We start from the raw sequence: 20,713 nt of genomic DNA, 5'->3' as shown, positions 1-20,713 counted from the left end.
GCCACAGGATGGGAGGACACAGTCTTAAGATGTGTCAGGGGTAGCTTAGGTTGGACATCGGGAGGAATTTCTCTACTGAAAAGCATTGAACATTAGAGTGGAGTGCCCAGGAAGGTGATGGAGTCACCATCCCTGCAGGTACTTAAGCAAAGACAGGAGTGCCACAGTTTAGGAGACATGATGGTGTTGGGTCATGGGTTAGGCTTGATCTGAGGCCTTTTCCAACCTATTTGGTTCTGTGATTCTTCCAGTGAAGGCACTGCAGATTCAGTATTGGCATTTGAGGTTATTGTTATTTCACACAGATGAGGTTATTATTCCACATATAAACCACAAGGCATGCTGCAGGCTTTTGTACATGCGTACCCAGATAAAGCTTGCTGCTCCAAAGGGGTACTGAATTCCCACATCAGAAAGAGTGTGGGAAAAAACCCTGGGAGATACAGGAAGCAACAAATGAGGAGCATGTTTCCATACCTGTCTACAACAACGTCTCACTTCACACGAGACAGTAACTCTGCAGCTGCACACTCTAAACTTTTCATTTCTTGCCAATTAACCTATGAACACCCTTCTCCCTTCCCCTTTCTGCTGTCTGTGAGGAGTAGGAGTTCTGCAGCTTTTTGTTAAACATCATTTCCTCTAAGCTCTCTGGTCTCAGTAAAATATGTTAAACCTAGATGAAGCTTTACAGAGAATTAATTTTCTCTTGGTTTAATTTTTGTTATTGCTTAACTTTTATTAATTCTCCAGTTACCTCAGAAGTCTGCCTTGCTGTTATTGTGAGGAACCAAAAATGTATAATACAGCCAACAGCACTGTTTAAATATTATCAGTAAAGATAATGTCTTTTTCTTTCTTACTTTGCAGTACTGGCACAAGTAAAACATTAAAATCTATTTTGGAACAAATATACAGTTTGCCATTAGTATAAGAATACACCCAGCCATCATGAAACAGAGGCAGATACAAGAACAAAATAATACAATGCTTCTTCAGCCTCTATTTGCACCAGCTAAGAAAGGAAAAAAAATAAAAATAATTGTACAGCTGAACGGACTACGTTGACTGTGTTCTTTGAAAACATTTCCAGAAGCATACACTTGCTGACTCTTGCCCAGTTCAGGTTTCTTAGCTGTCTTTGAGAGGTACAGCAGCACAGTGCAGCACACCATTCAACCATTTTATGTCAGTGTACTACAGATCTAGAGGTCTCTCCTTTTTTAGCATTCTCCTCCTGCACCCAAGCGAAAAAAAAATCCACCTCACATCCAGGTTATTTCAACTTTATTTTAACTTCATTTCCACTTGGAATGATTCCACAGTAAGAAGAAAAACAAGCTGTCTCAGAGATGGCCATTTACAACAGCTGAATAATCTGATTTTGTTATTTTAATACAAAGATTGTTCTGCACATTGAAAACAAACAGGAAAAAGATGTTTTTATTTTTATTTTCAGAATTCAGAATTTTTACTTATTAAGTTCACCTTCACTTAGCAGGCATTAACACTCTTCCTATACAGACCAAATGAACTGCAAGAACTCTGGTTCCATCTCTGCCTCTGATAAGAACAGATTTAGATGCAATCCAGAAATTCCTCAGAGTTTCTTTAAAACACAGTGTTTTAATTTCTCTGTGAACTGTTTTCCTTCCTGGATCTGTTCATATAATAAAACTCATAAATTTTGTTGCTGCTTTCTTTGTTACCTTAGTTTTACCGCATCTTGCACTCCATGGTATGAAGATGTGAAACCATCACAGGATGAAGATTCTCAAATTCCATCCAGATCTCAAAAAAAAGTGTAAGTTAACACTAAAAAGTTCATTTGCCATCTGGCCGCAGCATGTCTAAATTATACCAGTATTTGGCTGCAAAGCTGAAGAGCTTTAATTAGAACCACTGAATGCTACCCAGCATCACAAGCAGGAAGTGAATTTTAATCATACAAATTCATTTTTAAAAAAATATTTTTTTCCCAAGCAAATTAATTTATAACCATTCAAAACATTTTTCACCTTCCTACAAAAGTAGGAGTCATTAATATATAGGCATGTACATTCAGTCAAGACCAGTACTACTTCAGCTGGAAAAAAGTTCATTTTAAAAGAGCCTGAAGGACAGTGTAAGCCAGCTTTCATTTCATTTTCATGCTGGCAGGATAAAATACAAAAGATACTTTTGCCACCACATCAGTGCCTCTTAGCCAGAGCCTGCTTATATTTCCTATTGGGAAATATCTCTAAATTTGCAAAACACACTAACTTTGCTGAGCTTCTATGCTCCCTAAATCAGCTATAACCCAGGCACTTCTCATCCCAGCACGAGACTGACAGTGCTGACTTTTTAGTATTACTTTTAATCTTACACAGAAAAAAAATGTGGAGACCTGTTCATAACCCTTATATTAGAAATGTTTTTTGATTACAAAGGCTTTTTACTTAGTCCCAGCAGCCACAGGGAATAACTTCCAAGTATTTCTTGTAGGATGAGTTTGTACTGCTGAGTGCAGTAGTTTATTCTGCTGATAATTCTTTGTAAAAGAACCAACAGTAAGAAAAGTTCAGACTGTCAATGTACAGTATTTAATAATACTGAAGAAAGCAAGTTACCTGTTTTAACACAGAAAGAATGAACATGAGCTTTACAACTTTTCCACAATACAGAACTTCCAGCTAAATGGAAAAATAAATAACAAGAATATCAAAAACAAGTTATTAATTTAATTTAAAAAACACTGTGCAAAAGTTAAACATAACAAAATAACTCCACTGAGGTCAAGTGAAGTAAAACAACAAACTTACAGAAGGTAAACATTGCTACATTATCTCTGTTAAGTACCATGTCACTGTGTGCTGCCATTGCTTGGTCCCCTCAGAGTTCCGCTTTCAGTCAGGATCCTTACAACATTCGGTATATCAATTCCTTAGTTAAAGGCAAACAAACAAACAAAATCAAAAAACAATCAACAAGCAATTTTATGATAAAATTAATTTTAAAATACACGTTATAGTGAAACATTCAGATGCTGAGATGAGTTTTGGATCTTTCCTTATTAAAACAAAAATGCCTTAACAGAGAACAATCGGGATGTGCCTGGAAACTGCAAGCTTTCCTACAATGTACTCCTCTTTAGTGTTTTTTTTTTAACCTTCATGAAGTTACACACTCTGAGAAGCTTAGAAACATACACAGGAAGCTTCTGAAGAGAGAGCAGTAGTTGACTGAAGACGTGGGAAGGTTTAATAGCTGACACTTATTAGAAAGTTGTAAGAAAAAGAGAGACTACTTGTCTCTGATTCATTATAATTTCTATGTTACTGTGCAAATACACTTCTTGCAGGAACTGGTAAATAAAAAATTCTTCACTGTTGGTATTCAAAACTAGCATTTCTCCACTTACAGCTCAGAGAAGATTCTAATTTTCTAAAAACAATATATTTGGTTTTAATTTACTGGCTCTCGCCATGCAAATGTTACTATGCAAAAATGAGAGAATAATTAAAAAAAAAAAAAAGAGCAATTACTAATGCCTGTATGGGAAAGCAGCTATCCTGAACTACCATTCCTAAACTGGATCCTGAAAAAGTGAGAGGTGGGGGGGGAAAGAATTGTCTTCAACCCTCCTTAATACCTCAAAGTTCTTTGACCCATATAAATCCTTAATATTTCACAGAGCTAATAAATGATGTTATGTATATGTTTACGTATGTGTACATGGGTATGCAAATTACCTCTGAAAGCTGGATTTGATGCTACTATTTTGTGTAGGGTATCAGTAACTTCCTCAGCATTCATGTTTCTTACACTGTTCAAAAATTCAGTCGTGATGTTGTTCTCATATGCTGTTTCCAAAGAGCCAGTTGAAAAGTTCTGGGGTTCATCTTCATTAGCTGGTAGGAACTGGTTAGCTGACTGGCTGCTTGAATAGCCTAAGGAAGGGAAATACTGTTTTTCAATAAGAGAGGATTCTGAAGAGCCTTCCCTATTTATTTCTCTAAATAGGCTTTTCAAAACAAGCATTTCCAGTCTGGCACAGAAGCATTGCTGGTACTGATCACACCTGACTTTGCTGCATTTTCAAACCACCAAGAGTCAGGAATGCTTTCCAGCCACAGAAAATCCTGGAGAAACGAGGGTGGGGAGGTAGGTGAAAGCTATTTCCATTACACTCACAAAAACAGAATAAAAGTCTCAAATCTCAAATATTCAAAGTCACTGCAATTTTTGGCATTACCATTGTAAAAATAAAGGTTTTGAAAAACTAGAAAATTGACACAGTACAGAAAAAAAAATAAATCATACAAAATAGCTTCACTAGTATTCTGGGTATCTTGGCTTTCCAAGCATAGTATTGTACTTCCTAGGTTTAAGAAAAACAGCCATTTGTTTCTATAAGAAGAAAATTACCTCCAAGAAATCCAGGATTCTTTGAAAAAAATAATCAGAAATACTAAGCCCAAGTAGCTGAAGTATTCAGGTATTAAAGAGAATTATCCATCCTCTGCCACATAACTTTCTACTAACATCTTGATTTGACTGAACCTGCAGGAAATATCTCCTCCATCAAGAAGGGGAAAAATATTGGGGAAAAAAAAGAAGCCAAAGAAACTTTGAAAGTCTCCTTAGAAACAGTTACCTTTGAACACAGAAAAGTCAGAGCTAAATCAGTACTAAATCAATTTCTCCCCAAATCCTACAATTAAGTAGGATAAATGTGCTTTAATAGTCTCCTCTTTCTAATATTAGTAGAGGATGGGGAAAAAACCCCAAAACTATTCATTCAAGCTACTTGACTCTGGCTTTAGTCTGCTCTTAAGCACTGCTTTTAGAAAAGCAGGAAGAAAGGCTTACTATCATTTATGCAATGTTCAATGTTAAGATTAAAGCACATTAAAGACTACAAAGCCAACATTACCAGTGTCAGAGTCATTAATATCTGCTGAAGTTGGGCCAGGCTGTTCTGTGGAATATTCTAGTTCTGCTTCTCCATTATATCCAGCACCTAAGTGGTCCTATGAGTTTAAAAAAAAATAAAAATAAGTTTAAAATCTCATCAGGACAACCTCTCGAAACAATGAACTACTATATTTTTAATGATCACAAACCAAGCAAAAGACCAGTATTTCTACTACCAAATCTGAAAAATCACCTATTTCTTTGCAAATCATAGGGCTAATAACTTCTCTGTATACACTGCCCATTATATCTCTCTATGTCTGAAAATTATTGGCTCTATATTAGACAATGAAGTCATACCCATTGAGCCTAGTTCTCAACTTGTCAGACTTAAAAAGGATGCATTTTACACTCAAAATAGAAGATTTAGCTAAAAAATTATCAGTAGAAAGATCACAGTTTAGAATACTAACAAGGCCTAATGCAGGAAAACATTTTGGTCTTACACACCTTGTAGGTTAGAAGTTATTTCAGTTAGAACTTGATTGTTTTGTAACATGTCAGCAAGCCTCAGAAAAGTACTCTAAACACCTCCATATGTACTGCCTATGTAAAGATAAGTCAGTCATGAGGAATAGTAGAGAGGGGAAAAACTGGATTTCTAATAATGGAAGAATGAGACCTCAGAAAGAACAGTCCAAAGACTAGGACCAGAAGTTGTATAAGAAAAGAAATTCATGTCACTGATGCATGATTACATGGTGAATAAAGTGAAGCCTGGGAACAGAAGTGGGATAGAGAACAGGAGTGTTATGCAAGTCAGTAGAGAGGAGAAAAGCTTAAGTCAGAATTAAAAATGGGCAAAAGTAGCAGAAAAACTTAGATGTAAGGAAAAGCATTGGCAATAAGTGACAAGATGATTTTTAGTTTCTATCAACAATAAAAAATAAGCAACCACAGTTGAACAGAAATTAAGACTCATCAACAGAAAATTTAAAATTTTACCCTATCATCGCTACCAAAATTTATGTATTTAATGAGCAAAACTTAACAATAGTCTCCACAGCACTTTTTGTTTTATTGTATCATCTATAATAATAAAAATGCACAATCATGGAAATCTACAGGTTTGTAAAACAAGTCAAAACAAAATCCACATTACTTTGCTTGATGCAGCCTGCTGACGATATTCCACCAGTGCACTTGTGAGAGTCTGTGTAACTTTCAAGATAAATGAAGCATCATCTTCATTCAGTATCTCAAAACTTTGCTAGGGGAAAAAAAAAAAAGAAACAAAACAACACACCCTAAAACATTTTTCCTCAGAAAAACTGAAGTATCAAAATTTATAAACAAACCTGCAGGAACCTCGTTTTCTCTGCATCTCTACCCTTCTGTCAGACTTGGATGGAATCACAAAGCAAATACAGTTTTTATTTTTAATCCCATAAATGGCGGGGGAGGAAGATAGCATAAAAGAGAATCCTAGGAGAAGGAAGATGCAGCTACCCAACACAATTATTTGAAAAGGAATAACAGAAAAATACGCCTGGAAATATACAGAAGATAATCCTTTTCCTTAAGTATTTTGATGTCTTGCCAAGATGCCTGCATACAAATGAATGTGAACACCTTCCCTGAGGCAATATAGTCATAACCATTTCTCTAAAATGTAGCAAAAAGCCATAATGCTACTGAATTTAAAAGTACATGCTGCCTTGCCTTACATTAACCTTTTTTTCCCCTAAAAGTCTGAGGAAAAATTAGTCCTGAAGCTGTGAAGCTGCACTAGGGAAGCAAGTTCTAGCACCAACAGCACTCACGGAGAGGGCTACAAGTGTCATCCTCTTGTCTACACCAAGAAATTCTGCTGAAAACAGTTTCTTGGGGACAAAGCAAAGAACTCCAGGTGTGTTCTAGCAGTTCAAAGTCTTCTGGATTAGAAACAAACACCTTTAAACACACCAGACAATGGAAAATAAGTAATAGAAACTTAGCATTAAGTTTGTATGAGACAGCATAACAGGGACTGTATTGCATTTTTACCACTAACAGTATTTCTGTCTCCTGGTTTGCACAAGTTATATGTAAGAAGATCTTGTCAAAAGCTAGCTGGAAAAAGAGAGTATATTGTGACAGGGATATCTTTGCTAGGAGGTAATAAAAAAATATAGTATGGACAATTATTGGACAGCTTTACAGAATACAAACAGCAAGTGCAAAAAAGATACCTGTAAAATTACTTTTCACCATGTAAGAAACCTTTGAATCCCACAACAGAAACACAATGCAGCTTTTGAAAAAAATTACTGTAGATGCAAAAACAAACGATTTTCACACCTTCCAAAACAGAACATTGTTCCAATCACACTCCCAACAGTCCTCTTTTTTCGTCAGAGGACAATCATGCTAAGAAAGAAGATGCCTCAAAACAAACTCAAGTTTTATTAACAAGATGTAATCTCTATACCTAATAATTCCCTATTAAAAAAGAGAACAAAACCATTTTATTATAGTCAATAGTGCCTAAATTACCACGCAGTGGATCAGTCAAGCAACTATCAGTAAAGATTTCCATAAAGTTTTTCAGTGCTTTTATGGAAAACACCATTTCTGCACACAAGATCACAACTGTTGTTGATAATCTAACAACTGGAAACTGACAGTTTTCCAGTGTTACTGATTGTGTCACTGCTGTGCATGTTACATAATGCACATTTTCAACAACTGAACAGGACTCCAGTGTTCTGACACTTACTTTCAAAGAGGCAGATTTTGCAGTTATGGCACTCTGGGCCAGAGTGGTGGGGGAGCCAAGTTTTAAATACACAACTTGCATTTTATTTCTTAAAAATCCCTTCTTTCCTTTCTATGTATCTCTGATATTTGTCTTCATTCTGCTTCTTTCATTTGCTGAATTGCATCTTTCCAAATTCCTTATTCAAAATGATAGACCAGTTATAGAAATAAAGGAGAAATAAAGTTTAAAAACTTCATATTACCTAAACATGTAGTTAAGGACTGAAGCTAAGATAGAGTTGAAAAAAAAAAGAATTTTCAGTGCAAGTAATTTCTCTGACAGTAAACCATCATTTTGGCAAAAACAATGTCCAGAAACTTAAAAATTAATAGGCACATTATAAATTCAGTGACATTCATTTTATTCTGAATCCTGCCTTCTGGCAAAATGGTAATCTGTTAGATAACCAGACTGCCTACATTCTGTCTTGCATTACTTGCTACATTTTAGACTTAGCAAATCAGTGATTTCTTTTTTTAGGGTTTTTTTTTCACAAAAATTATTTTGCAAGGTAAAATTTAACACTCACCAAATAACCCAACAGTTCTTCTTGACTAGTGAATTCTTCAGGATCTGCTGTAAATTCTTGCTGTGTAACATAAAGAGGTCCTTAGGTCTATTACATGCAGCAAATGTAATACAGTAAATACAATGTAATGCAGTAAATACAAGTAAACAATAATTATATTTACTCTAAAATTCAGATTGTTTGTGCTGTTATGAAATGTGTACATAGATTTTCTTAACAAAGTAGGAAAAAACTTGTTGTTCATAGTTTTGCCTTAGTAACTCTGCAGATAATTTATTATGAATATTAATTTAAGTAAGCAAACACTACTGCCAATCATACATTAATTATTCCCCCAACTATGTGGAAGCTGGAGTAACCCATTAACAGAAAAATATTCACCTGAGCTTCCTTGTTTTCTTCCTCTAATTGTTCATTGGTCTCACACCTTAAAATAGAATAAATAAAACATTCAGTTGCCTGATCCAGCAAAAATGTGCAGCCAGCCAGTAATCAGTTTAAATTCCTGACACACTACTACTACAGTAGTTCTGACACACTCTGAAAGAAAGGTCACATATTATTTCCTCAGAGAAATCCCAGTCATCCCAGATCATCATTAAAATTATTTATGCAGTTTGGGTTTGTTCTAGAGTGATTATCTAGCATGTAAGCTCTAAAACCCAGAGTTAATAAAAAAGCTTGACTTTGGTGGTAATAGCTGTAAGATTTTTGTACACATTGCAGTGAGACAAGGCTCCTAATTACAGCTGGATTTTTATCAGCACTTCACAAACTTGCCTTTAAAAAATTCAGCTATTAAAAATTAGTGTTTTACAATGCAGTCACACAAATAATGGGAATAAAATGCCCATATGGCTAAACATTCCTGTGCCATATTTGTGCTGTTCTGCCCTTACAACTGCTACAAATTTATTCCATCCCTTTGCAAGCCCAGGAACCACAGTTGAGAGTGGCTGGGTGTTTCTTAAATTAACCAAAATAATATGACTGCCAAACCTAAGCCCTCTTCTGCCTTGAATTGTTTTTTAGGAATCAAAAGTTTAGTAAAAGCAGATGATGATAAAATAATTTCCATCTTCAGATGACTGTTTGTTCAGAAACCTAACTATAAAGAAAAGAGGAGTCATAGAAATTCTCAGACAGACACTGCAGAATCTTTAAGTGGAAACAAGCTGTCAATGACGATCTGATCTTAGTTTTTTTAAGACACTATATATTGAGTTTATATCTTCTCAGTAGTCTCACAAAAATAAATAAATAGTAAAGGAACAAGCTGAAGCCCTAATTTAGTAACTAACTTCCAAGTCAATCTCTCATTGAAACACCTGGCTGCTAATAGTCACCCAGAACCCACCTGAGCCAGATTAAAAGAGAAACATTAAGTGATATTCCAAAGGAAGCTGTTCTTAAAATTTAATAAGTACAAGACTGCACAATGAAGACCAGTACCAGGTAGAAATACACCTCAGCATCTCCAGATGTGGATAGCTGAGCTTTTATTAATTTCCTATTCTTCATGTTTTCACAAACTGGTTCCGATTCAGAACTGTGAGTTATTTGAAAGCCAGTAAGTAAACACAAAGATTCATAAACCTGGACTTGAATCTGGTTTCAACTCATTGTTTTCCATAATGGTTGCTCCACAGAAAGACAAGTCTGAAAAAACATACTTCAGGAACATGAAAATTTCTCCTTTAACAATGAACAAGCAAAAGCTGCTAGCCCTCCATGTCTGGGAGAGGTTTTACTGGTTTAAAGTTAGAACACATTCCAAGGGAAATTAAGAAAAAAAAAAACTTAAGGGAAAAAAAAAAAAGTAAGTAAGAAAAAACTAAGTAACTATATCATTGGAACAAAAGCCCTGTGTCTGGGTTGATGCCTGTATATCCCTTACTGAGTGCCCTGCTGTGGCTCCTGGTGCTGCACAAGGATGACCAATGCTGGAGATGTTCTCCTCACACAAAGGCTGACAGTTACTCAGCTCACAACTCTGTTACTCATAAGATGTTCACAAGCAGCAAGCACAGTTTCACTATTTTAGAACACAGCTGCTCCTTTGAAACACTTAATGTTCCTCCACGAAATCATTTGTAAAGGAGAAACCCCAAATGTTTCAACTATTATTGATTGTCTTTCCCTTCCAAAATCAGTTTGCAGACCACTTTAACTATCTGACACGAACCTGTAAGAGAGGCAGTTTTAAACTATGAGGAGACATACTTTTGGAACATTTTGAGCAGCATGTAGCAACTATACCTTAAGGATAGTAGTTAAATACAGAAGCCAGCTGCATCCAGAGCAAAGTCTAAGGTCACTTTACATACACCAGGTTTTCTGTCGATTACAGAAGTTTACAGCTGAGCACAATTTCAGAAGACATGGATTTTACTATAAAAATCCAATACAGACAATTGTCATGCACAACATTTTCCTTTTAGTTAATTTAAATGGGTTTGAAGGTGGTGATTTTTTTTCTTTTACCATTCTGAGTTGTTGTCTTTGCTACTTTCAATAGCATTATTAGGTTCAACTTCTTCTGGTTTTGCCTGTTCTTTCTGCCTTTCTTCATTCTCCTCCTGAACATTATTTTCATCTAAAAAATAAAAAAGTATATTAAGTAATGTTTTTCCAGTGTTATAATTTTATTAATTTAATTTTATTAAAATTTTATATATTCTAAACAAATAATACTTCTAAAGACAGTATCAATAAAACCTAAAGGTGGAAGTAAGGTATCTTATGAAGAAGTCAAATAAAAACTGAACATAAAACACCAGTAGAAGTAGAATGTTTTCTTCACAAACACTGGGATTATTCCTTCCTTTGCCACAGACCCCAAGGCCATCCACACAACTGTGCAAATTCACCTTTGTAACTCAGCAGTGGAAGCTATGAATAGCACATGTAGTACTAAATAACTCATGCAGTAGTGAAAGTTTAAAAAAAAGGCAATAAAAGAAATATCTTTTCTTCTTACCTTGCATAGGGTCTGTCAGTTTCCCATCTTCATTATCTGTTTTTTCTGCATTAATAAGGGGCACATCCACATGCTGAACTTTAGCTTTTGAAGGGCTGTCCTCTGCCCTGAGATCTAAACAAATATGTTTGAAATGTAGCACAATGGATATTATCTTGACAGAGGGTGGTTCTACTACTGCACTTCAACTTCATCTAGCTCTGTTTCTGTGCAATAGTACTTACAAACACCAAGAATAATTTTATAAGCATTACAATGTGACACCATATTAAATACGAACTACAAATCAGCAACAAAGTTTAAAGTATTTTGTAGCCTGGTTATAATTACATGCTTGCATTTCCTAAATTAAGTAAATACTACAAATGTAGTAGAATGCCACAAAGTCACATACAAAATAAGACACATTAACCAACAGGTTACAATCAAGAAACCTAATTTGAATATGACTCAACTTATTTCAGACCACTTTTTTAGATTTAAAATGGCTATTTTTTCTCTTCAGAGTACAACACTGCTAATTTAGATGATCTCATTACCTCTACGGAGCTATTTTAAGGTACCACTACATCCTAATATACATTAAAATTAAGTACATTAAAATTAATTTTAATTCAAACCTTTATTTTTCAGGCAATGTGAGTCATAGCAAAGTTTAGCCATTTCCTCAGTGTCTGTCCACCTGGACAGCACTGTACTACCATGAGTTTTAAAACAGTAAACTGAGTGGGGAAATCTCACAGATACCACATTCCTACAATTTTTTGAGTATCAATGGCAAGTAAAACAGATTTTTTTTTTTTTTCAGAGATAAGAGCTATAACTGTGCTTTAAGAATTCTGTGTGGATTTCTGTATTGCAAATTAACTACTAGCATAGAGCCCCAGCCTGCTCCTTTTGTCCAGCTCACCAAAATGCTGGTGAGTATCTGGCACTGCAGAGACTACCCTGGTCTGATTTATATCAAAGGAGGACCAAATTAGTAATGGACAATTTGCACCCCTCTGAGAACACTTACATTCTTGCCATTTTCTTTTCCTTGTTGGAACACCTATTACAACCTAAAAATAAAACCAATTTGTGTTAGTTATTTTGTGGATAAAATTATTTCATAGATATTTCATCATCTTTTTTTTTAGGAATTTATGACCAGTAGTGTAAAACACGTGTGTGTAAATCCCTTAATGGGTATTCAAAAAGTCAACAAGTTAGTTACCTGGACATTTATTTACCCCAAATAAATTTCTTCTAGAGCTTAGGAAAAAAAAAAAAAAAGAAAATTAAACAGCTGGTTTCAGAAGATATAGCAGTAAAATTAAACCAGGTTACACACACTTTGTTTAAAAGTTCCTTACATCAAGAATGGATTGCTATGGATGTAATAAACTACCTAGAAAAACAAAAAGGTCTAAAAAATATAGATGGAAGTAAATATTTCCATATCCATGAACATAGATCTCAAGTAAAACAAACAATCTCAAGTCAAGAAGAAATTCAAGTAAGTCAAATGAAAATGTTGCTACCAACAATCAGTTACTTTTCTTTTTAAGCAGAGGTTAAAAATGAAGGACAGACAGAATGGATTTGATAATCTGAAATCACTCCCTTCTACAGCATTCACTCTTGACTTGATCTTCCAATACTCCCATACTTGTTGTTTATAAGAAAAGGGTAGGATCAGAGCAGGCTCCAATCCTTGAACCTAAGTGTGATAGTATCACACAGAAAGAAACACAAGTCTTTTTTCAGAAGGGCAGGACACCGCCAGCTTTAACATAAGAACCTTGGGAGCTCCTCTTTGGAAGGAGACATCCTTCCAAATGCACATTAGCTAGGGATCCTGTCAGGAAACACTGCTTAACAAGCAGGATGCTGACAGAAATGGAAGTTGATGAAGAAAACAAATGTAAGGTGTACCACGAAGACCAGCGAGCACCTCAATAAGCTTGTCATAAACCAGCTGGTGGTAAGGTGCACCTCAAGAAGAAGCTTCACCAATATCCTATCCACATAAAGGTATAATAAATACTACTGCAGTGTAAGTATCAACAGACTGCAATATGAAGATTACTCCACATGAATATGTTTCTAAGGGTGCAGCTCCCTAAGAATTTAAGTTTATGGCGCTTCTGTGATGCCACAGAACTGCTGATTATGTCGTGTCAATCTGCAAATTCCCACACTTCCATCTGTACTATGAGAAATTTTACCTGGCTTCCCTAAGAATTGCCACAAGCTGCTTACAAAGCAGAAACTGCTCAGAAAAGTTATAAAGGCAGTTTCCTAGCAACAAAAAGCCAACTTATTTTACCCACACATAGAGCTGAGAATTGATTAAATATTAGTCTATACATTTTGTGTTGTTTGTGCACTCAGAGAAATTTTATCCAGAATAATCCCAGAAGAATTAGTAAAATGACAAAAAGCACCTGTAAAAAAGGTTTTAAAAGCAACATTTTCCCACCTTCCAAAGCAAATCTGCCCACCGTAATGGAAATTACATTTTTTTTCTTTATTAAATATAAAGCTTCTGGAATTCTTAAGAAAAATGTACCTGTATTTGTTTTCTTCCTTCTTTCTTCTCAATTGTTAATCCAATCTGCCTAACTCTTCTGTTTAGTTCAGAGCCTTTACCCTTAACTTCATCAGATTTTGCTATCTCTGGATAATGTTGTCTCTAGAAAATAAATGCAAATCCTTAAGTCACACAACTCCTTCCAGATCTAGCACAGTTAATAATCATGGGACATAAATCAACTTCTACATACACACAGCAGAACTTATTAAAATAGTTATGCACAGAATAATTTAGGGAATTGAAGCCAAATCTTCAGCTCAAAACAGGGTTGACACTGAATGCCAAATTGGTTGCATTGGGCTTTGCCTGCTTGGGTCTAAAAACCTCTGGGGAGAGAGATTTCCCCCTTTCTCTGGACAATTTGCTCCAATGCTTGACTGCCCTCACAGCAAAAAACTTAATGTCATGTAGGAAAATCCCCTGCTTGAATTTATGTTCCTGCCAAGAAGCTCCAAAAAGGGTCTGGTTCTGCCTTCTTAATAACCCCCTCTGAGGTACTGCAGGGCTACTGTTAGATCCCTCTGACACTTTTTATTCTCCAGCCAGAAGAAACCCAATTACCTCAACTTCTCCTCATAGTACAAGTGTGCTTCAGCCCCTGACTATCTTGGCAGCTCTCCACTGGACTGGCTCAATTTCATAAATAGCCTCCTTTCTGCAATAGCACAAAACTGAACACAGTACCCTGGATAGAGCCTAGCAAGGATCAAGAACAGGGGAATAATCACTTCCTTCACTACTTATCTTGAGCTTTTTTATCCACCAGTACCCCCAGGCTCCTTTTTCAGCAGAGCAAATTCATTTAGTCATTTAGTCCTCTGACCCTTCCACTACCTAGGGTAATCCAGCTCAGGTGCACAACTTAAAAATTATCCATCATGAATTATTACATTTTTACAGTATTTAAGAATTTAGCAGAGATGCAGTTAACAAGTGTAAGATTCAGAACTGCAGGAAAACAGTTCCAAGTAAGTTTTGTTAAATTGCAAAAAACCAAGAAATGCAGTAGCTGAGAACATCAAAACTCAGCATGTACATCTGAATGAATGACCAGAAACAGCATGGTGTTTATGAAAGACATCACTGCTATGAATCTGCAGATTCATAGTAGCACAGCCAACATTAGGCCTAAAGCTGCCCCAAAATACTATGTGAACTCAGCTGTCTATGACTTTAAGATGTGATCAACATAATACCAATTTTGAGAGACTTTTATGGGGAGTATCAAAATACTTTTCAGATTATTGCGTTCTCAGTTTTGTTAAAGACCATCCTAAGCCAATATACTCAAGTAAACATTCAAAGGCTGGAGAGCCTCATTTCTCTAAACATACGGAAAATGATAATGTGTTTGAATGTTTGTGAGCTGACAGGAACCTCAAGAGCTTTATCATAAAACAAGCAACAGAACAGACATGTCTTGTCCAGCCTCAAAACAGAACAGGAGTTGGGTTTTCCCCCCACTGACTCCAAGTCACAGTATTTAATAATCTAATATGTATCACAATATCTAATAGGTATCATGTTCATTTATAAATACATTCCTTTTAAAGCATCTGAAAGATGGAATAGTTTCTTCATTGATAGTGTTCTTTTACATTATACAAAAATCAGTCAAACATCTATTTCTAGTCCATTTTAGCTACAGATTCCATTACTGGTTGACCAAAACAGAATAAACTAAACACAGTGTCAAGTAATGGACACACATACACATTACTGATGAGAAGAATTTAAAGTCTAGTCATCACAGCTGCACAATCTTGCAATACCAAGACTTTCACAGAAGCTTAGGTAAAACCTTACATTTGATTTTTTAAAAAATCAAAATATGACTAACAAATTCTCCCCTTCAGTCATTACATTAAAAACAAACAAATGAACGAACAAAAGAACTTACCAAGTATGCCAGTCTGTGCTTGGAACCACAAATATGCATGAACATGTTACTTAGTCCTGTTTTACAGTAACAGAGTTGACATTCATAGAGAAAAGGAACATTGTCTTTTGTTCGGTATTCTATTATGTAATTAAGTCCTGTATTGGAAAAAAAAAAAAAACCAAGCAACTTAGGAAATTTTATGTTTGCTGGAACAAATCATCAGAGCTGGTTGCAAAAGAACTGATCTTAAACCCTGACATATAAGGAAAAGATTACTACTCCACATCCAATACATCAATGAAGATTTTTAGAACCATCAGATATTTCATCTTTTGGGTGTCTAGACTTTTTGAACTCCAAAGGTATAAAACTGATGTTTTTAGGATGTCTTATGCTTAGCACATAAGACTTAACAATTAAAAAAACCCACAAAAAACGTAAAAAATTATAGCAACAATTATCTTTTCACTAATTAGAAGAGAATGTATTTTAATATATATCCCTAGTTGCTTTTTCTGTCAACTCCTATCTCCCCTCCACTGGATGGGTAGTTAAATTGCAAAAAGTCACACTGATATTTTAATTTAAAGTTAATTTCTATCATATCACTTTAGACTGTGTCTAGAGAATATTGTCAACATGAGATATCTAACCAAACGTGTTCCAGGCCAAATCCAATGATTTTGTCACTACAATCTATCACTTCCATACCATACTATTGGGTACTCAGTACAACCATAAAAAGATCTTGTAACACACTACCTAATTTTACATTTAAAAAAACTGATCTGTACTCTTTAAAGGCGAATACCACAAAACCAAACAATTACAGTATTAAAAGCCCTCACCAAGTGCAGGTTCTGAATCTTTACATGTATTGAGCTGGTCTTCCAATGTCTGTACATGAAACTTCTCTGGCTCAAGTGGCACTGTAAGAAATTCACATACAAGTGAATCCTGCTCATACATGGTCCCACATCACAAATTAAGTCAGTTAATATGCAACATTATTCCCCCAATTTTATTTCCACTCTTTTTAAAGCATTTGATTGCAAAAATTAAGTATTATTACAAAATGTTACTGCAGACTGAAAGTACAAAACATTTGATTGCAAAAATTAAGTATTATTACAAAATATTACTGCAGATTGAAAGTACAATGATAAGAAATGAATTTCTAATGACCTGCTAAGATCTAGACATCCCTTGTAATGTTGAACCTCAAAATTTTTTATTCCTTCCCCTTTTTTTTTTTTTCAGGGAGGTGTGGGGAGAGTCATTAAACATTCTTACCAAAATCAGGAAGTATTGCAGTTGTTTTCACTGTCTTCCCTAAACAACTTTCTGTTTTAACAAGAAAAAAAAAAGAAAAGAAAAAAAAAAAACTAAAGTAAAAATCTAAAAGAAGTGGAAATAAAATTGTTAATTCAATTGAAAGAAAAATTTGGTAAAATAAGTGACTACTTTAGAAAAAACTCTTTGAGCTTTTGCTGATATGAGAAAAGTAAACAATGTTTAGTTTGGAATGTGCTAAGAGATTTTTTTTACAGATTCAAAGATGATTTTGAGTTGGAAGAGACCCACAGGGATCACTGAGTTAAGTCCTTGTTCATACATGGTCCCACATCACAAATTAAGTCAGTTATCATGAAACATTACCTCCCCCAATCTTATTTCCACTCATTTTAAAGCATTTGAATTGCAAAAAGTAAGTATTATTACAAAATATTACTGCAGACTGAAAGTACAATGAACAGAAATGAATTCCCAATAACCTGCTAAGATCTGGACATCACTTGTAATATTGTACCTCAAGATTTTTTATTTCTTCCCTTTTTTTTTTGGCGGGGGGGGGGGGAGGCAGGGGGGAGGAAGGTCTGGGGGCAGATGTTAAACATTCTTACCAAAATCAGGAAGTTTTACAGGTGTTTTCAATTTCCTTCGTAAGCAACTTTCTGCTTTGACTGAAAAGACAACAACAACAAAGAAGAAAACAAAATAATCACACAGAAGTGGAAATAAAATTGTTAGTATATAAAATAAGTTGGTAAAATAACTGACTAACTGACTAAAATAACTACTTTTAATAAACTCTGAGCTTCTGTTAACATGAGAAAACTAAATTATGTTTAAGTTAAGTTTTGAGCGTGCTAAGAGATTTTTTCAGAGATTCGCGGACTGTTCTGAGTTGGAAGGGACCCACAAGGATCATCGAGTCCTGTACAAGGACTGAACCCATGACCCTGGTGGCATTAGCACCATGCTCCAAAAGATGGACAGAAAACATTCACACTAAACAACAACAAATTTATTTCATGTCAGGCAATTCAATGAAGCAGGCAGAGAGGAAGATCAATGAAGTTCAGTGTCTCTAAAGATTTGAGGGCATCTAGGAATTTCAGGACATTTATTTCAGCAAGCATACAGCTGCTAAATATTTCATCACTTAAATTTCCATTACAGTCCAAACAAAAATTCTCAGATCAGGTAGGTCCAATGACTGTGTCTGACTTGAACAACAACTTTCAAACCAAATTCTAGGAGCAGTGAACTGTAGAAACCTGAAAAGACATTTTGGTGCATCATGAAACCAATTTAGGAGAACAACTGTGAATGTAGTTAGACCTTCACTCCTTCTGGAACTAGACCAGTTCATCAAGACCCAGAGGAGGTTTAACGATGCATTAAACCTATTAAAAATATCTTAATTAGCTGAAGCAAATTAACCCCTTTCCAAAAACAAAGTATATACAGCATTTCTACATGGTTTAAGAAGCATAGGTTTTTAAATTATATTTTAAGTTTTGAAGGTCTCTAACGTCTTGAATTCTTTAGGGTTTCTCAAAAATTTAATGTAGGTGATTTTTAGTCTTCTGGGTAGTGCTTGTTAATCAACCTTGCATACCTCTTGCTCACATTACTGACTGATTAGGTAGCTATATTATTTAAAAACACAAGACAGGTCTTAAAGCACAAGTCTTGAGAAAGTCTTTTTGTCAGTTGTTTCATAAACAACTACATTGGGATGGGGAGAAAGATGCAGGTACAGAACACAGAAGGAGGCAAAAAATCTTGCACTTACTCATGCCATGAGTTTTCAATGCTTCTTCAACCTAAATTACCAAGTTATCAACCAACAAAGAAGAAAGGCACTTAAGAGTCAAAAAACAACAATGCAAAGCTTTCATTATCTAGAAGTTTGATTAATACCAACAGCGTAGACTATCTCAGGTGAACAATTACATGAAAATTTAAAAAAAGGAAAACATCCCTTTTTCCTCTGAAGATTGTCTATTATTTAAGTAATTCCATTTCCCCTTTATTAAAAGCCATATATTCTCATGTATTGTCTTTACTAGACATAAAGTTGTAACATTTTCTGACAGGACTAATGTACAAAACCACGTTCTACTTTATCGTTGTAGAGAAGACAGCAAGTTTGCAAAACTAGTTAAATATCTGAAATTGTATGTTTCACCACCACAATAAAAACTAGATTTCAAACCCCATAATGTATTGCTAAATAAATTGGTAAAATATGACAAAAGGTGCATTCAAAAACTGATCTTACCGTCCTGTGTTTCATTCCAAGGAAATGAGTCTGCAAGTTCAATGCAGAAGAACACCAGATTTTGCAAATCTAGATTAAAGAGAAGTATTTCTAGCATTGCACACAGACCAAGAGAAATAAAATACCACTGATATCAAAACAGATCCACTATCAAATTGTTAGTATAGCTTAAGTTCTACAAAAGTACTACAACTTCAAAGACAAAACTAGAGCAGCCTCCTAAAACTGAATTTTTTAAGGCTCCAAGACCACTGAAACACAGTGAGATGAACCAGAATCTCCACATCACATAAGAATTTCAGATGCTCCAGAACTCTGCAGCTATCTCATAACACTTTCTGTGTGGGCATGTGTGGGTAAGTGAAGACAGATCCCAGACCTTCCTCACGCAGGAAGGAAAGGAAGGGTAATTGTGACAAGCCATGGCACCTGCCTGAGGTGAGCCAGTTGCCCCCAGTGCTGCAGCCACACTAACACTTACTCTGATCAGCTCAGGGCCTGCCTCGCTCCCTTTGGAAAACTTCCCTAGCACAGCTGGTTTATGCCTGGGCCAGCTCAGAACAGGAGCAGATTAGGTTTAAATTCACCTGAATGAACAGCAGCAGCCCAAATATTTTCTTCTCCTCTAAAAATCCCAGTATGCCTTAATAAAACAGCAATAAACCCGACAACCAGAGAAATCGGGATTTTTTTGTTCTGAACAGGAGCTACACTTAATCATGCACTTTTAAAAATAATGCCTTTATTTAGAAACATAATATTATTCACTTTAATAAGCGACACAGCCAAATCAAACATGACAAAGTCACCAAAATAAGTTCAGGTCCAGTGCTATTTACCAAGCTTGCTCAAGAGAAAATAAAGAACATTCACACTTGCTTTAGGACAACTTGTTAAGTGAATACTTACATTGCAGTAAAAGGGGTTTATTTGCTTCTTTATTTCACTTTCAGGGTCCATATTCAGTCTTTAGATGATATAAAACTCTAGGAAAATTGCAGAAAGTTTGCAAACTGTTGAGTTCACAAAATTATTTACATTTTTGTTCCGTCCATATGAGGGTTGGGCATATTCCAGCTTTATTTTGCGTCTTGACTTGAGTCACATTCAACCTTTAAATTCCCAGGCGAATGATCCCATTTTGAACTCGAGAGCAAAACTACAGCATGGAAAGAAACAATTGTTCTCCGCCAGCTTCCCTCGGGAAACATTAACGTCACCAGAAGATTACGCAGAGCAAAAACTAACGAAACAAAAACTAATCCGGAGCATTTCAAGCTTCCCCCTTCTTTCCTGGGACAGGACTGCGGGCATGGGCTGGGACAGATGACACACACATCGGGAACAGCCAGCACGCAGTGCCGGGGTTCGGGAAGAAGGACACGGCTCCCACCCGGACCGTGGCGGAGAAGGAAGCGGGAACTAAAGGAGGGAGGGAGGGGAATGGAGCGAAGGAAGGGAAGCAGGGAGGCCC

At 35.7% G+C, this 20,713-nt stretch overlaps 1 protein-coding gene across 12 annotated transcripts in view; it reads right to left on the bottom strand.

Annotated features, from left to right (window-relative positions):
* Positions 1–1,270: 1,270 nt before the first annotated feature.
* LOC135306819 (uncharacterized) overlaps positions 1,271–20,713 on the bottom strand; it is a 20,221-nt gene continuing 778 nt past the window's right edge. For 4 of the 12 annotated variants that reach the window (XM_064431355.1, XM_064431363.1, XM_064431373.1 and 1 more), the window contains exons 2-18: positions 20,149–20,398; positions 19,240–19,308; positions 18,751–18,781; positions 17,573–17,632; positions 16,962–17,012; positions 16,517–16,597; positions 15,687–15,823; positions 13,763–13,885; positions 12,227–12,269; positions 11,209–11,322; positions 10,713–10,824; positions 8,610–8,655; positions 8,229–8,288; positions 6,062–6,169; positions 4,919–5,015; positions 3,735–3,932; positions 1,271–2,925 (exon numbers count right to left, since the gene is read on the bottom strand). In XM_064431355.1, the coding sequence (XP_064287425.1) occupies positions 2,846–2,925; positions 3,735–3,932; positions 4,919–5,015; positions 6,062–6,169; positions 8,229–8,288; positions 8,610–8,655; positions 10,713–10,824; positions 11,209–11,322; positions 12,227–12,269; positions 13,763–13,885; positions 15,687–15,823; positions 16,517–16,597; positions 16,962–17,012; positions 17,573–17,632; positions 18,751–18,781; positions 19,240–19,308; positions 20,149–20,199 (1,461 nt within the window). In that variant the 5' untranslated portion in view covers positions 20,200–20,398 and the 3' untranslated portion in view covers positions 1,271–2,845. Of the gene's footprint in view, positions 2,926–3,734; positions 3,949–4,918; positions 5,016–6,061; positions 6,170–8,228; positions 8,289–8,609; positions 8,656–10,712; positions 10,825–11,208; positions 11,323–12,226; positions 12,270–13,762; positions 13,886–15,686; positions 15,824–16,516; positions 16,598–16,961; positions 17,013–17,572; positions 17,633–18,750; positions 18,782–19,239; positions 19,309–19,618; positions 19,690–20,148; positions 20,651–20,713 lie in introns of those variants that run through there. The other 8 variants (XM_064431404.1, XM_064431413.1, XM_064431394.1 and 5 more) reach the window with 5 other exon arrangements.

Source organism: Passer domesticus, chromosome 1 (genome assembly GCF_036417665.1).
Source record: "Passer domesticus isolate bPasDom1 chromosome 1, bPasDom1.hap1, whole genome shotgun sequence".
NCBI lineage: Eukaryota > Metazoa > Chordata > Aves > Passeriformes > Passeridae > Passer > Passer domesticus.
This window is presented reverse-complemented; position numbering and strand designations above follow the sequence as displayed.